Source organism: Artemia sp. Qi Xiang Cuo, chromosome 9 (genome assembly GCF_049724085.1).
Source record: "Artemia sp. Qi Xiang Cuo chromosome 9, ASM4972408v1, whole genome shotgun sequence".
Classification (NCBI taxonomy): Eukaryota; Metazoa; Arthropoda; class Branchiopoda; order Anostraca; family Artemiidae; genus Artemia; species Artemia sp. Qi Xiang Cuo.
Genome location: NC_142802.1, coordinates 6,316,294 through 6,333,485, shown reverse-complemented (window position 1 = coordinate 6,333,485; position 17,192 = coordinate 6,316,294). Strand labels below are relative to the sequence as shown.

The 17,192-nt window shown below is 35.0% G+C and overlaps 1 protein-coding gene across 1 annotated transcript; it reads left to right on the top strand.

The window, feature by feature from the left end:
- The first annotated feature begins 2,280 nt into the window (after positions 1-2,280).
- On the top strand, positions 2,281-16,485 carry LOC148948269 (cytochrome c oxidase subunit 5B, mitochondrial-like). Its single transcript, XM_089093852.1, has 3 exons — positions 2,281-2,427; positions 11,517-11,590; positions 16,164-16,485. The coding sequence occupies exons 1-3, from the start codon at positions 2,346-2,348 to the stop codon at positions 16,371-16,373; spliced, it is 366 nt and encodes a 121-aa protein (XP_088949978.1). The 5' UTR covers positions 2,281-2,345; the 3' UTR covers positions 16,374-16,485.
- Positions 16,486-17,192: the final 707 nt, after the last annotated feature.

The window sequence follows — 17,192 nt, the reverse complement described above, 5'->3', positions numbered from 1 at the left end:
ATTGGAAGTGGTTGGAGTATGATAGGCGTGGGGGGAGGGGAGGGGGGTTTTGCCTTCAGATCACTTTTGACTATTAAAAAGGGCAATAGTCCTTTCAGTTTCCAATCGAATAAGGCCTTTTTGAAGTTCCTACGACAACGTTTTCTATCAAAACCTTTTATGCCCCAAGGGCATAACTTAGAACCCTTGCCCCAAAGGCTCTTGGGGGGGGAGGTGTCATCCTCAAATTCAGAATTTTGGGACCTTCCAACTACGTTGAAAAAATTGTTCCATCAAAATTTTAGTCAGAATTGTTTGGGGAAATAATGGGCATGGGGGGAGGCATTTGCCCTCCTATCACTTTTGACAATAAAAGAGGAAACTAGTCTTCTCAATTTCCAATTCATTGAGCCCTTTTTGAAGTTTCTACGACAAAGATTTCTATAAAAAAAAAACTTATATGCCCAAGGGCATAATTTAAAACTCTTGACCTGAGGTCTGCGGAGGGGGGTTGTCATCCTTAAAGACATAGTGTGTGGATCTTTCAACTACGTTGAACAAAATGGCTATCTCAAAATTTTGATTGGAAGTGTTTGGGGAATGAATGGCGTGGAGGGGGGGGGGGTATTTGCCCTCCGATCACTTTTGACTGTTAAAAAGGACACTAGCCATTTCAATTCCCAATCGAATGAGCCATTTTTGAAATTTTTACGACAAGTCCTTCTTTATGAAGTAACCTGGTCTTAAAAAAAAATTGTGACGACATCGTTCATTACTTTGACAGTACAATTCCACTGTCTATGGTGTCTGATCGTTTTTAAATCACGCACGAACGCACCCTATCGTGGAATTTTCGCCCCTCCCCTCCATTCCCTGATGGAAAGGTTCTCCTGTTGAAAATTCCCCTATAGAGAATACTATCACAAAGAATATCTACCACTGAAACTACCTCTCCCATGAAAAAAAACCTAGAAGAGTCCAATTCCATTGAAAATTTCACGCGGAAAATTCCCCCGCAACATCTCAAAATGTAAAAAAGAGTCAAATAAAAGAATTATCTATAGGAATTTTAAGAAATTCCACCATGAAAAATTACCCCTGGAAAGTTAAGTCTCGAAAACTTCCCCTCCCATGAAAAATTCTCCCATTGGAAATACCCCAACGCAGAAAATCCCCCCTCCCGAAAATGTCTGCATACATCTCAGCAACAAATGCTAAGTTTAAACGATGGGCATATTCCATAACTTACAGCAATTTTCCCAGAGACTTGGGGGATTAATAACGTATTCCCTAGAGGCATAGTTATTGGACCTTTCAACTATGCTGAACAAGATACCTATCTTAAATCTTGACCAGACGACTTTGGAGAAAAAGGGGCATGTGAGGCGGGCTAGTAGTCTCCTTTCTTTTCCGGTGACGGGAAAGAGCATTACAACTTTTAATATCCGTTCGATTGAGACCTCTTCAATTTCTTTAAGACCTTTGGTTTGACATGATGACACTTTAAGAAAAAGACGACAGATAAATAGAGGGCCATGACCATTCTTCTAACAAAAATCCAGATTTCCATAGATGGGAACTCCAAACCTCTACAGTGGTTTGTTTTTATACGCTGCATCTGATAATTAGATTCTCATTGAGATGCCTTGACTTTTTCAAAAATCAGGAAAAATTTCCTCATGATTATAGCTTTTAATGGGTAGTATTAAACTTAATGAATGTTATATATTTGGAGTTAGTATAAAAAGCCAAATTCTATATTGTTATCCGTGTTTCATTTTTAAAGTTTCGATTACTATTTCGCCGAGTTCGTGATCTATAAAGCAAAATAAACTCTGTTTAATGAGAAGTGTTATTGCTGTGAGCAATAACATGTAAATTTGTCAAAGAATACTGCAAAAAATCAAAAGGACTACTGACAGTGAGAGAAAAAGCTCTTCATAAAAGATTCTGAGAAATTTTTGGGGAGTCAAGCCTCCCAAACTCATTTTAAATACATCACTGACCTCCCCATCTGGAGGCTCTTATTCACATTTCCTGGTTAGAATGCAACGTCGGTAGGCTTTTACAAAATCAATTAAGGCCATCTTTTCATTATGGCTTTTTCAAGCAGTCGCCCTTGTTCTTTAACTTTTTCATGCAGCCCCAGTCTCTGTTAGTGCGTTTTAAGGTTCAAAAAGGTCAATCAGGCGCAATCGAGGCGTCTTTTTCCTGAAGTGTTTTAACACGTAGGCTGCATGTATTCGGTTCTTGGCCCTTTCGACAGACCTTTTATTTTTGGCTAGCAGGCAACGGCGATTTATTGCTTTGCCGACTTGCCAGAAGAAAAACAGAACTAGAATTTTCTTTAAAATTTTGCTGCTGGAATGGCATCCCTCTCTAGAAGATGTATATTCTTATTTTCAAGAAGAAGCTTGTCTGTAACAACAGTGAAAAATAAGGATAGAGGTATTTTCTACTCAGGGTTATGGTTATTGTGCTAATATAATGATGATGTTCAGACTCTGAAGGTCAAACTTTTAAAGGAAAATTTTCACTCCCAGATGTTGCTTTTTACTTTGATAAGCCTGCAGTTTTCTGGCTGATGCCTTATTTCTAAATTTTTTGGTAAAATTCTATTATAGCCACTTTTGGCTATCTTGGAAAGGGGTTAGGTTAGGAAACTGAAACTTTCAGGGATGGTTCTACAGGCTAAATTATGTCCTGGGAAGGTATTTTGAAGTACCTACCTCCACTCCTTCTCCCTCAAGATGGTCCTGACCTTTGATGACCATCTGTGTGTTATAAAAGTGAAACCTTGCAAAATGTGTCAGTCAATATATACCAAATCATATTATTGAATTTCAAATAAAGTGAATACACCATTTGATGCCTTTTTTATGCTGATTACGAATATAATTAGCATTTCTATCAGAAATGAATTTCAGCCCCCCCCCCCATATATAGGCTATACCTAACCTAACCCTGAATTGGCATATATAGGGGGGGGCTGAAATTCATTTCCGATAGGAATGCTTATTATATTCGTAATCAGCATAAAAAAAGGCATCAAATGGTGCATTCACTTTAGTCCTAACTCAATAATATGATTTGGTATGTATTGACCAATGTGTCTTTTGCTTTAATAAAGTAAAAAAAAAAAAAATGTTTTCAGCTCCACACTTTGCTCAATCCCAATTTGTAAGGTTTTAAAGATATGTAAATACATTTCCTAAATTGAAAAAAACAAAAAATATTGATAGGATATGGCTTAAAATTCTACTCAAGAACAACAATTGCATTTTCAGAACTAGCCTAAAGCCAGAGAAAAAGAAACTGATAACTGAAAATTAAAGTAAAATGTTGTTTTGTCAAAATTTCAATAGGTATAGGACCTGTCATGTAGGAAAATTTCTGGACCCTCCAAAGAGAGAAGGAGTAGAGGTATGTACTTCAAAATACCTTCCTGGGACATCAGAAATGAATTTTGGCCCCCCCACCTATATATGCCAATTCAGGGTATATATTTCTACATTAGGGGGAGGGGTGAGGGCAAATTTTGTTTCTGTTGTAAATGGGAGGTAAGTTTAAACTTCCCCCCCCCCTAATGTATAAATATATACCTTTAATTGGCATATAGCCTAGGCCTATATGAGGGGGGCTAAAATTCATTTACAATAGAAATGATTGTTATATTTGTAATCAGCATAAAAAAGGTATTAAATGGTGTATTCACTTTATTCCTAACTCAATAATATGATTTGGTAAATATTGACCCATACTTTAGCCTGTAGACTAATTTCTGAAAGTTTCATTTTCCTAACCTAACCCCTTTCCAAGATAGCCAAAAGTAGCTAAAGTAGAATTTTACTGCAAATATATAGCCAAAATTTGTTTCTAAACTATTATATTTTCATCTTATTTTGTTATATTTCATTAACATTAACCAAACTTCACTTCTTGTGTGTGCGTGTTACAGATAATAGAACAGTACCCTCAATCTTTTTAACACATTAAAGATTTTTAAATTTACCTATTTCTTAAATTTAGAGATTAAGCCTTGAAGTTACCTTAATTTGCTCTTTGGAGTGAAATGAGGTCCAATAATGTATCTGTTCAGCTCTTTTATCAAGATTGCAACCATTTAAACACTAAACAAAAACACAAAATTGGGATGCATCTTAAAATCCTGTTGAATTAATAGGGCTTGCACTATTAAAAACTAAAGCCATCAAAAAGTAAACTGTAAACCTAAAATTAAGGTGAAACATTTTTTTTTGTCAAAATTTAGATAGCCTTTAGACTTTTGATCTAGTCTGTATAATAGGGTAAAAAACCAGTATCTAATAAACTCAAACCCTCACATCTTGCTACCAAATAGGAATGAAAGACTCAAAATTATTAATTATTGACTTACCTAGAAGGACGTCTATTTGGAAATACTAATTATCCTATTTTGATGTATATATCCTTTCAGTATTTTGATTTTATCTGCCAAAGAAAGCTGTTTTGTGCCATGAGTATTTAGGTTCTTTTACTTATTTTTGATATATGTTTATTTATTTTTTCTAATTCAGCACCAGTTATTATCAAAACTGCAGAGCTGCACAAGAAAGTGTTTTTTGTTTCTGAATCAGGATTTTTTTTTTTTTTTTAAGTGAATCTTGTATGAGTTAATATGCATTCTATTCACATCTGAAAATGTGATTTTATTTTAACATATAAAAAGCTCTCATGTTCTTCTTTGCCAGAACCTATTAAAGACAAAGATGTTAACAAATAGGTGTTTGTCTTCTGACTTAAAATGTAACTTTTATAGCTTGTTTTTTTCTATAAATCAAATATTAAATATATTTTTTTCTTTTCAATTGCTTGTCAAAACAGAGACCACATTTTGAATTTATTATGATGAGTTACTTCCACTGTGCTGGTTCCAGTGACAGGTGATTGGGTCTACACTTGCATTCTGTCATGCTGTATTAAAATAGGGGCAGTCCAAAAACCCATCTCTATTTTTCTGGAATGCCCAAGAAAAGTGGTCTCTCCCAAAAAGGAGTATTTTACCCTAGCGGCATTCCCTAAAAATAAGGAAAGTACATAGATTATAGCTTGACAATCTCTTCTGAGGGTGCATTCTTGGCCCCAGGATCATTCTTGAAAGTTTAATGCATCTAATTCACCTGCTTCTGAGAAACAGTAAGACCCCCAGCACTCCACCAGTATGTAATCATGGCCAGATATTTAGATTAAAAAGTATCTTTCCTATACATAGACAGCAGGCTCCTAATCTTGGACATCATGTGTATAAGGTTAGACAGTTGTGGGTGATGGTCAGGACTAGTTGGGACTATAAGATAAAATATTTATTTCAAAAAAATCTATCACAAGCCCACAAAGGACCAAATTTGGACTTCAGAGACAACAAATCATATGATTGCACTAAAACTGGCAAAAATATTCTTGAAAACAATCATATTTTGCAACATTTTAATTTAGATACATCTACACCCTATCCTGTTTAAATACAGTTGTTCTGTTTCATAACACTTGTCTTCAATTAAATCTGTTGAAGGTTGACTGTGTCTATGATTAGGACATGTTGTTCTAACTCTCTAAGATCCCTTTTTCAAAGATTAGACAGCATTTTCTAAGCTTAAGGCTCAAGTTTTAAATGTGTGTCCAAGATCAGGTTTCCAGTGTTGTTGATCAGTTATTTGAAATTGTGAGTGTTGTAGCCTATGGTTAAAATATTCAAGCTAATCAAATACTTGTTAGGAAGATTTTTACACATCCAATGGTGAAAGAATCCACTTTCTAGGTGGTTTGATAGAGATTTTACAATGATGTTTCTGTTAAAGAGTAGATTACCCAGCCAACTACTGGGTCTTACCCTAGACAAAAGCTCCTTGTTTAAATGTTTACATATTTTTATAACCTAGACCCAAGTTAAAGAGACTATAAATCAGTAATAAAGTGGTGTTTTTCACACCTTGGATAGTCTAGTTATATACCTGTTTTCTATCCTCCATTATAGTCAACAGTCTGTCATCTAGAACATTACCATGATTTTATATCTTGGGATTATGACATTAGGCTATGAACCAAGTGTTGATAACACTTATACATGACATTCTCTGTGTTAAGCACTGTATTAACTACAACATTTTGTAAATATCCTAGGGTTTCATCTGACACCAATAGGTAGAGTGCATTTGCTGTAATGCATTTGCTGTAATAATAACCATTATTTTTTGTAACCCAAAAATCTTTGTCACCCCTATTGCAATTCCAGTGGGCTTTCCCAGTAGACAAAGCTTGTATAATATGAATAACATCAGTTGCCCAATTGCCTGTAAGTCCTACAAACATGCTCAATTATTAATCTTTGAATCATTTTTTGGGTCTCCAATTGCCTTCAAATGCCTCACAGAACTGATAGACTGTTTGAATTACCCTTACTTGATGCATTTCTACCTTAGTTCTGCCCTAGGATAGATGCTAGACTATGTATCAACAAGTGAAATGAATCTTCTTCGTACAATTCTGAAAAGGTTTATCCAGCTTTGCCTCTTACAGAAACTATCTGTCTTGGCTTTAAACTAATTAGCCATGACATTCAAATTTTTCATCACTTCCGCCAAGTTGATCAAATTCAACATCTATAAAGAATAAAAGGACAAAACTGTTTTGTTATTATAATTGTTGATATTTTTATACTTTTATGATTACTCTTTGCTATTTTAGTACTCTTTATTCTTTTGCTCTTTGCTATTTTTCATTTTTAGTTCTGGTAAGACCATGTACAAGAGTAATACCCAGCTATTGATATGAAATGAATATGATTTTGGAAGAAGTCAATTTGAAAAAAGAAATTTACCATTTGATTTCCTGTTCAGTGCTCTTTCCAAATATAATAATCACTGATGTTGCAATTTTGTCCAACTCCTCCCTTGTAATTAGGCCAGTCATAGTTCTTATATAGCCTACAAAAAATTGCTGATTCTGATTTTTGAAATTAGCTTTATTTAACATTATGAACTAATTGTTAGTGAGAAATAAGCACAAAAGATAATAAAAAAAACACAAAATCTAGATTTGTGTACAGTGTAGCACTATTTCTAGCATTATCAGGGGCTGGGATACAATTGTAATAGCAGTGATTATTATATTTGGAAAGAGCATTGAGTTGGGGGTCAAAAAGAATAATTTTCTATCTGATTTTTGTTCTGCACTGTAAGCACAGATAAAAACAAAAAGTAGATAAAAGCAGATAAATCAAAAAGTAGGATTAGCTTACAAATTATAAAATTTTTGCCTATAGTCTATGAACATATCCTTGCATTTGGGGTGGGTCCAGGATGCAGTTGTAATGGTACTAATTATTTTATTTGAGACACCATTGAATAGGCAATCAAGTTTACATTGTTTGCTATCTAATTTTTATTTTGTGTTGCAACAAGCTTAGAATTTGAGCCACAAACCAGGTTAAGAAGGTTGTTCCAAGTTCCCAATACCCTGATTTCCTTTCCCAAAAGGCTTTAAAGTTCTTGTGAAACTGGGTAGGGTAAGTAATTATTTTTCAGACAGTAATTTCCATGATGCTAAAAATATTCTAATTGGATAGCTGTGATGAAATGGCTGCTACAACAACTCAATTTGAAATCTCTAATGTTTTTGTAAAAGCACTTGCAATTTTGACTATACTTAATTGATTTTAAAGTTCACTTTATTCATTTTTTTTCTATATGCTTAACTTTTAAGAAAAAAATGCTGTCACAATAGAAACAAATTCTGGTCCATCTAAAAAAATTTGATGAAAAAATTGATGGGAGAAAAGAATGTTAAAATTCAAAAAAAGGTATTTAGACAAAACCATCAAAACTTGGATTTGAATAATATTAAAAAACATTTGAAGAAGCTATACTGATAACAGAAGTAAGAATTTGAGATTATAACAGCTGGCTAGAAAAAGAGATCTAAGCACAAAGGCTGCTAAAAGTTTGGTCAAACTTAGATTGCAAGTTAAAGATTTTTTAAAACTAATTTTGATTGATCATTTTATTTAATGTTTTTATTGTACAAATAGCATTTTTGTCTTCTCTTCTGCTTAAGATTTAAAATATTGTATTGCAGTTAAAAGCTTTGCAACATTTGAATATTTGATCAAGATCTTCAATCAGTCACAGTTTTGTGCAATATAATGTAAAATATTCTTTAATATTTGAAGCAGATAAATAAGAGGGTTTTTAATCATACAGATTGAATAATTACATAATATTTGGTTTCCAAGTTTTTTTTGTTTTGTTTTTTTAAGTAGCTTGACTGTCCAATCCCAAAACCATTTATCTGCTTTTTTTTTTTTTTTTTTAAAGTATAGCCTTGAAAATTTTGTTCGAAGCCAGACTTGTCATACTTAGACAAAATTGTAAATGAATTGTGCTTCCCAGTATTTTTTCATGCTTATTTGCATAAAGCTCAGTCAAGTTTTGAAGAAGCTTGACTAGATTATCAAGAAAATAGACTTTTTCTGTATATACACTGTTTGTAAATGTATTTTAGGAAGTTTTGTGCAGATATGCTGTTTTACTCTGTAAGAAATATAACATTAAACTTTGACAATCCCCATATGTTCAGATACTAGTTATATTGAAAATATCAATACATTCGGAAATGAACTCCTTTGGCAGGTCTAAACTCAAGAAATATTAAGCTAAAAATACTTTCAAAAACTATGTCAAAGGCACATATTGATGAATGTGGTGAAATTCAGGCTTGTGGGATAGATTGGTCCTTTGAATAGATTATTTTGGGCTAGTGATTTTTTTGGAGCTTTTTGACATATCTGTCAAATAGATTGTTTTGGATTTGGAAAGTCAGGTGAAACAGCAGATACCATAAAATTGAATCACCAATCTACACAACCATAGGGACACAACTACTACATATACCCTATTCTAATCAAGTAAGTACAAAAATTTACATATGATGCCACTTAACTGAAAATCAAGAAAAGTGCATATACACTGTTTTGGGATTGGACAGCCAATTACTACTACTACTAACAATTCATTGCAGCACCAAGCCGCCTGAGGCCAACACAGCTATGCATGCTCCTCCATCCCAATTTATTCAAAGCCTCCTTCTTTACACCCTCCCACAAAGTTGCCATTTTCTTTAAATCTTTCTTTATGACGTCTTCCCACCCCAGACAAAGACAACCTGCTTTCCCTTTAGCCCTAGACAGTTGGCTGAAAAGAACAATCTTTGGCAATCTGTCATCCTTCATCTGCACAACGTGCCCTAGCTATCTCAACTTCTCTTTCATTATAGCCCTGGAGAGCGGTATTGAAGCACATTTTTCATATAGCCTATTGTTTCAAATACGGTCAGTCAGCCAGGTACCCAGAACAATCCTTAAGCAATTTCTCTGGAAAACATCTAGCAAATCTTCATCCACTTTCTGAAGTGCCCATGCTTCAGAGCCATATTTGGCTACTGTCATTGCTGTAGCTTCCAATATTCTAATCTTGGTTTGCAGACTTCTCTTCCTATTCTTTCAAATTTATTTTAACTGTGAAAAAAACACCCTGATTTCACTTCTCCCACCATCTTTACTAATAATACTACCAAGGTAAATGAAGCTGCCCACCTGATCAATCTTTTCATTACCCAATGTCATCTTTTTGCTTCACTTATTCCTAGCCTCAGTGACTTAGTCCTTTTAACATTAATTTTCAAGTCTATTCTAGCACCCTGAACTTGCAAAACCTCTAAAAGTTCATTCATTTTGCTCACACTTTACTCTAGGGTGCTTAAATCATCAGCATAATCTAAATCCAGGAGACTTGTTCCTCTCCATTTGATTCCATGGTCTCCCATTGCCTTTCCTTTGCCACTTAGACAAAGTCCATCAAAATAATCCATATAAAGGGGGATAGAACACAACCCTGCTTAATTCCTGATTTAATGCAAAACCAGCTGCTAACCTCATTTCCTACCTTAACTGCAGCAGTGTTATTTTTGTACATAGCACTAATCACTTCAATGTATGTATTTGTCTGGTATACCATACAAGAATAAAACCTTTAGTAAAGCTCTTCTATCAACAGAATCAAATGCTTGCTCATAATTTATAAAACTGAGGACCAAAGGTGCTTGACAACTCAGGCACTTTTCAATTAAGCTAGTGCTTTATAATAATTACTTGGCACTCTTTTGTATGACCTTTATTGTGCTTAATGAGTTGTCCATCTAATTATCATTATTAGTGATTTGACTAGAAAGATGCATTGTCCCCAGACATCTTGAGAAAAAACATTCAGCCTGTTTCCAAGCATCACAGATCATTGTAACCATTTTTTTTTCTTTATGAGGCCTTCTTGGCCCATTTTAAATGTCTTGTAAGTGTTAAGCCAATCACAGATGAAAAAAAACCTTGTTCCATTTTCTGCTATAAGTACAGCCAAATACAGTTATTTTTTTCTATATTGGGATCCACTTAGCCCAGATACATATTCATTTAATTTCCATGCATTAAATTGAAAACTAAATTTTTATTTCAATTGTAACTGAATTTAATTTCTTAATGGAAAAACAAATATTTGGTGCTGTGAGTCTTTTGGTCTGGGCTATTCAAAAAAGCTTTCTGTCTTTGCTGATTTGAAAGTTTCCCTATTTATTATTTTTACCCTTGAACAAAGGGATCTGAGATATAATTCCAAATCCTTTGGGAAGCAAACAGTTTTTTTGGTGTTTTTTCTTTCTTTTTTTTCATGTGTATGTGTTGTATCTTTGGCCCAGAGACTTTTGTATCTAAGTTTTCAACAGTTCAGATGAAAATTTTTCATCTTATTTTGAGGAAAAGCAGTTTTTGTCAATTGGCCTGTAACCAATAAGTTCTAAGCCAGTCAGAAAAATAATTTTTGGCCTTTTGCTTAAAGCCAATGCCCCCAGCCAAGATTAGGGGCCCTTTGATACAGGGGCCTATTATCTTTCCCTAGATTACAATCTTTGTTGACTCCAGCTTTGAATGGTTCTAGGTTGGTAGTTGGTGAGCCCATTTCAAGACAACAGAAAATATATAACCATTTTGTAAGTCTTATAGTCTAGGTTGATCAAAGAAATTCTTAGTCCTTGTGATAGGAAAGCTTCCAAATTTCTTGTTTTTACCCCTGACAAAAGGAATTTGGAATATAATTACATCTCATTTCGAAAACAATGGTTTCTTAGTCGAATTGTTTTTTTTTCTTTAATCCATAAGTTCTGGGCCAATCAGAAGAATTGCTTTTGGCGTTTTCCTGGGATCCCATGCCCTCTGCCAAAAAAACTTTCACATTATAGTTCCTGGATAAAATGATGAAACAATTTGTTTCTGTGTTATGGAAATTTTCGGGACTATTTTCAAATCTTCCTAGTTTTAAGAGGATTTTATTTATTTACTGAGTATGCTACACTCTAAACCAACAGTAACAGTGAGTATTTTCCTGTTGTTATGTTCTAGCTTACTTTCTATGTCAGGTCTTTTAAAGTGCTAAACTAATGGTTAACGCTTCTTTTAGTTATGCCTGATCAGTTGGAGCATGCCACTGGACTTGAAAAACAAGAACTTTTAGCAAAATTAGCTGGTGTGGAAGTAAGTAACTATACACCTTTGCTGTATTTTCACCTTGGTTGCAGTAATTTTTTACTTTATTTTCAGTTTGTTTTATCAAACTGGATGTCCTTTTCTTAATCAATTTTTGTTTTTCTTTTATAAAATTTCAAGGTGAAAGGTGCACCTAGTCCTTGCTATCCTCCTTATTTTTTATCCAGTTTTAGTCCTAACCCACAGGGACATGGTTCTAGACCAGAGGTTTCCATGTAATATTGGGCCATTTTTAGGCATTTGTTAAATCCTGATACCCTCTTCTAGTATTTTGTATTGTTCAATCTGAATGAAGCTTAAAACGCCATTAACTAATTTTATAGTAATGGTAAATATTGTCTGTATAAAACAACTTTTATACAATGCATGACTTTATTGCAATACTATCATGTATCTTTTTTTCTTTTAAAATGCATATGAATGTGACGTTATTCACATTTGTTTTTTCATAATTAAGGCTTCAAAGTATAGTCAACCAAAGGGCGTGTGTCTTACCCAGGACCCACCAAAAAATTACCATATCTGTGGGGCTTGAACCCTATGTTGGATATCATGATCCTAGACAAATATGAAGCTGTTTCACAGTTTTGTCACAAAACAAAGCTGCTTTTAATTATTCCTTACTGGGTGTCTGTCCTCTAGGTAGTCTGAGCAAGCTTGGTGCAAACGAATCTTTCTTACCTGTTTTACAGATGACAACAAGGAAATTTTTTGTTTTAGAAGAATACAAGTTAATTGCCACAAGTTGATTGGTGCCACATCAAACTTTCCATCATAGATTGGTTTTCTGGTGATACCACCTGCTGCTCATCTAAGCTTTTCTGTATTTTCAGTATTAGGCTCCACTTGGGGGACCACGTGGTTGCCCAGGAACAAGATGGTCCAATAGTCTACATAATGTCCTAAGCAAGGCAAGAATAACACCTGAAGATGCACCTGTGGCTGTTCAAGACCGAGTTTACTGGAGAACAATGATGTCTACTCTCTCGACGTTGTCGCCAACTCAGCAGAAGAATTGAGTAAGCTCCTCTTGGGAGCAATGGTATAGAGAAGACAGCCACATTCATCAGACACTGAATTGGACTTATGTGGAAGGATGCTCAAACATGATGCAGGGAGACTTTTGTCGGCTCTCTAGCTAAGGAGGATTGGATTCAATCAAGGCAGACACACAAGGAAGATCAATTGAAGTAGGGATTTGGAATTTTCTAGTCTCTTGATTGAATCATTCTTTTAGTGATTGTAGAGGACCTTTGATAAGTAGATAAGCCACTCTGTTGTTTGCATTTGTTAACCAGTGAAAACCATTATACTGAATGGGAAACTGTCAATAGACCTCATGTTAATTCCCAGCAAGGGGGTAGTAACCCTTCTAAGAGTGTTTAGAATAAATTTTTGATGGCATCTATTACTGTGAAGCCTGCAGACAGGGTCTCCAACCCCAGCAAAGAGGTTAATGGGTTAAAAAATCTTATATTTTAATGGGTTAAAAATCTTATATTATACGGCTGTTTTAGCATCCTTCAGGTGAATAAACGTTAAATTTTGAATAATAAAGTTTATATTTTACGAGAAGGACATCAGGATTTTAGAAATATCTAGGTATGGCCCAAAATTGGTTGGGAACCACTGGTTCTAGGGCCTTCTTAAGGTATATAATTTTTTAGACCACACTGCTTTTCCATTTACAAACGAGTATGAGTTTAATTTAAATAAAGCAATGACAAATCGTACTAAAAATAAAAGCAACAACAAAATCTTAATTAATAAAATTAAATCCCAAAGTTAGGTATCAATTATATATCTTTAGAAAAATTAGGTATCAATGTTAATTACAGCCCAACTTACCTCAGCTCAATTCAGAGGCGTGTTTTGACCATCATAACAGAAATTTGTTAGTGAATTTCTAGCTACCCTTTATGATGACCACTACCCGGGTACCTTATAGCTAAGAAATACGAGGTAAAAATCCTTTTTGAAGCTCTTTTACCAAGATGTAAATGAACCCTTAATAACTATATTATCTGGACATTAGTAGCAATCAGTAATCTCTTGATGAAGAACACTGCCTAAGTCGTTAGATAGGCTCTGACAAAACTTACAATAAAAATCTTATATGCCCCCAGGGCATAACTTACAACCCTTGCCCTGTGTGCTGGGGGGGGGGGGCTAGTTACCCTCCAATCACTTTCGACTATAAAAAAAGGGCATTAGCCCTTTGAATTTCCAACCGAATGAGCCTTTTTTGAAGTTTTTACAACAACACCTTCTATAAAACCTTATATGCCCCCAGGGCATAACTTAAAACCCTTGCCCTGAGGGTTGTGGGGGAGTGTCATCCTCAAAAATATATTTTCTATCTGAAAATCAACGACGCCGAACAAAATGGCTATCTCAAAATTTTGATTGAATGTGTTTGGGGGAATGATGGGCGGGGGCTAGTTACCCTCCAAGCACTTTCGACTATAAAGAAGGGCACTAGCCCTTTGAGGATGTGTTTGGGGGAATGATGGGTTGGGGGGGAGGGGTTAGTTGCCCTCCAATTACTTTCGACTATTAAAAAGGGCACTAGCCCTTTGAATTTCCAATCGAATGAGCCTGTTTTGAAGTTTCTACAACAATGCCTTCTATAAAAACCTTATATGCCCCCAGGGCATAGCTTAAAACCGTTGCCCTCAAATCACTTTCGACTATTAAAAAGGGCACGAACTCTCGATTTCCAATCGAATGAGCCCCTTTTGAAGTTTTCACGACGACCCCTTCCATATGAAGTGCCCTGCTCTAAAGGAAAAAAAAAAATAAATGATACATTGTGCCAACATCCTTCTTATATGCCCTAAGGGCATAACTTAAAACCCTTACGCCGAGGGTTTGGGGGAGTGTCCTCCTCAAAAGCTATTTTCTGTTTGGAAATCAACTATGCTGAACAAAATGGCTATCTCAAAATTTTGATTGGATGTCTTTGGAGGAATGATGGGCGGGGGGGGACTACTTGCCCTCCAATCACTTTCGACTATTAAGAAGGGCACTAGCCACTCCAATTTCCAATCGAATGAGCCCTTTTCGAAGTTTCTACGACAACGCCTTCTATAAAAACCTAATATGCCCCCAGGGCTTAGCTTAAAACCCTTGCCCTGAGGGTTGTGGGGGAGTATCCTCCTCAACAACATATTTTCTATATAGAAATCAACTACGCTGAACAACATGGCTATCTCAAAATTTTTATGGGATCGGTGTAGGTTGATGATGGGCGTGGGGGGGGGGCTAGTTGCCCTCCAATCACTTTCGACTATTAAAAAGGGCACGAACTCTCGATTTCCAATCGAATGAGCCCCTTTGGAAGTTTTCACGACGACTCCTTCCATATGAAGTGCCCTGCTCTAAAGGAAAAAAAATGATACATTGTGCCAACATCGTTCTTATATGCCCTCAGGGCATAACTTAAAACCCTTGCCCCGAGGGTTTGGGGGAGTGTCCTCCTAAAAAACATATTTCTATCTGGAAATCAACTACGCTGAACAAAATGGATATATCAACATTTTGATTGGATGTGTTTGTTGGAATGATGGGCGTGGGGGGGGGGGCTTGTTGCCCTCCAATCACTTTCGACTATTAAAAAGGGCACTAGCCACTCCAATTTCCAATCGAATGAACCCTTTTCGAAGTTTCTACGACAACTCTTTCAATACGAAGTGCCCGAGTATGGAGGAAAAAAAAATATAATACATTGTGCCCACATCGTTCTTTACTTAGGCAGCGCTATGGCGCGGCCTATGATAGGGGGAAGAACAAAAACAGACAGATGTTTGTAATCAACTGATAATCGATTTGAACAATTAGTTGGTTCTTGATGAAAAAGGTATTTTGTTCCAACAATCATAAGTGATTAATCATCAATTATTATCTCACCCATATTTTAAACACAGGGATTTAAACAATAAACACAGCAATCTATCTTGGAAAGGGAGGAATTGTGTAATTTTCGAAAAAGTCAACGAAACCAACAAGTATTGTAAAGAAATATTCAAATATAGGAAGGCAAAAACTGGAACATTTTGGGAGAGCCTGCAAACCTTAGTTCTGAAAAAAATATATAAAGCCAAATGTTCAGATTAAAAAAAAAGAAAAAAAAATCTGTTTTCTTTCCTCAACATACTGTGTACTCTCGTTACAAAACTTTATTGAATGTACTGAAAGGGTAAATTCCAATTACTCAGTTAAAGAAGTATCCTTCTGTCTCACCTCAAGTTCTTCTTGATGAATACAAATGCTAAATTATACCAATATTTTTTCTGCTAAAATTACTGAATGGGCAGTCAAATTTTAACAAAAAAAAATTAGAGGCGTCAATTTGCGAAAATGAAGGGTAAATGTACTTTTTTACGTCAAGGAGGGGCAATTTGGATGCTTTATTGATTTTTGTTTTAAATCTAGGGGGAAAATTGCCACCTATTTGACGTGCCAGCAAAAATGTCCTTATTGCCAAAGATCTTATGTGTGCAAAGGAGAGTTTCAAAATCAGTCTGTTTATTTGGAGATTTATTTCTTTTTTTACTTCTAGGATCCGTATGAAATGTCTATCAACAAGAGAGGACCTGGTACTAAAGATTGTCCCAATTTAGTTCCATCCAACTTCAACATGAGAGTTGTTGGCTGCGTTTGCGAAGAAGATGCAACAAGTATTAATTGGATGTGGTTATACAAAGGAGAGCCAAAACGTTGTGAATGTGGATATTGGTTCAAACTTATTGAAAAAAAACCAGTCGTGTAGATACATGTCTTTTATGTAGGGGAAAATTCAAGTTTATTGTTGTCAGAGTCCTACTAGAGGGATATTATATACTACCATCCAATTGAATAAATCAAGTCATAACTTTTTGTTACATGTTTGTTGTTTGCTAGGAAAAAACAGAAATGAACAAGGACAGAAAAATACATAATGCAGTCTTGCGAGTGGGACCAAAAGATTGGTAATGATGGAGATTTATTATCTAATCAAGCTAAGTTAATATTTTGTATTTTTGATGAGTGTTTTTTTTTGTAATTCAAAATTTGTATTTTACAAGGGATTGTTCCCTAATTCTCCAGTTTTATTTTACTTTCTATCTAGAAGTTCATAAAAGAGATTAATTAAAGTCAAATGTTAAGTTTTACAGTTGTAGGAACTAATTATAAATGAGGGGATGGTGAGTCATAGTAGTGATAATTGTTCTGACTTGTTCTAATATTTTTCTGACTTTTGAAATGATTCAACCGTGTAATTCAGCTTTTCATGGTTAAAAGCTACAGATTAAAAAAAAAAACCAACAGACTAAAAAAACACTTCTCTAGATTAGAAAAATGTCTGGAATTTTCATCAGAAGTATTAAAAAACAAACAGAATTGTCCCCCTGCAGCCTTTGAAAAATACCTTCTGAACATCTTCATAAAAAAAAATGGAATGTAAGTCCTTACCTATTAACACTTTTGTGAACTGGCTCCCCTGTAATTTGCTTATTTTGAGGAAGCTTTTCTAATCTCTACCCCACCCGTAAATTTTTCGCTCCCTCTGAAATAGATTTTTACATACATGCCTGATTAGGACATTCAA

What these genes read in the sequence shown, in the direction of transcription:
- LOC148948269 (XM_089093852.1), top strand. Translation starts at nt 2,346, where the DNA reads ATGGCATCCCTCTCTAGAAGATGTATATTCTTATTTTCAAGAAGAAGC. An exon ending in AGTGAAAAATAAGGATAGAG is followed by an intron (nt 2,428 to 11,516) that starts GTATTTTCTACT and finishes CGCTTCTTTTAG; the next exon opens with TTATGCCTGATCAGTTGGAG. An exon ending in CAAAATTAGCTGGTGTGGAA is followed by an intron (nt 11,591 to 16,163) that starts GTAAGTAACTAT and finishes TTTTACTTCTAG; the next exon opens with GATCCGTATGAAATGTCTAT.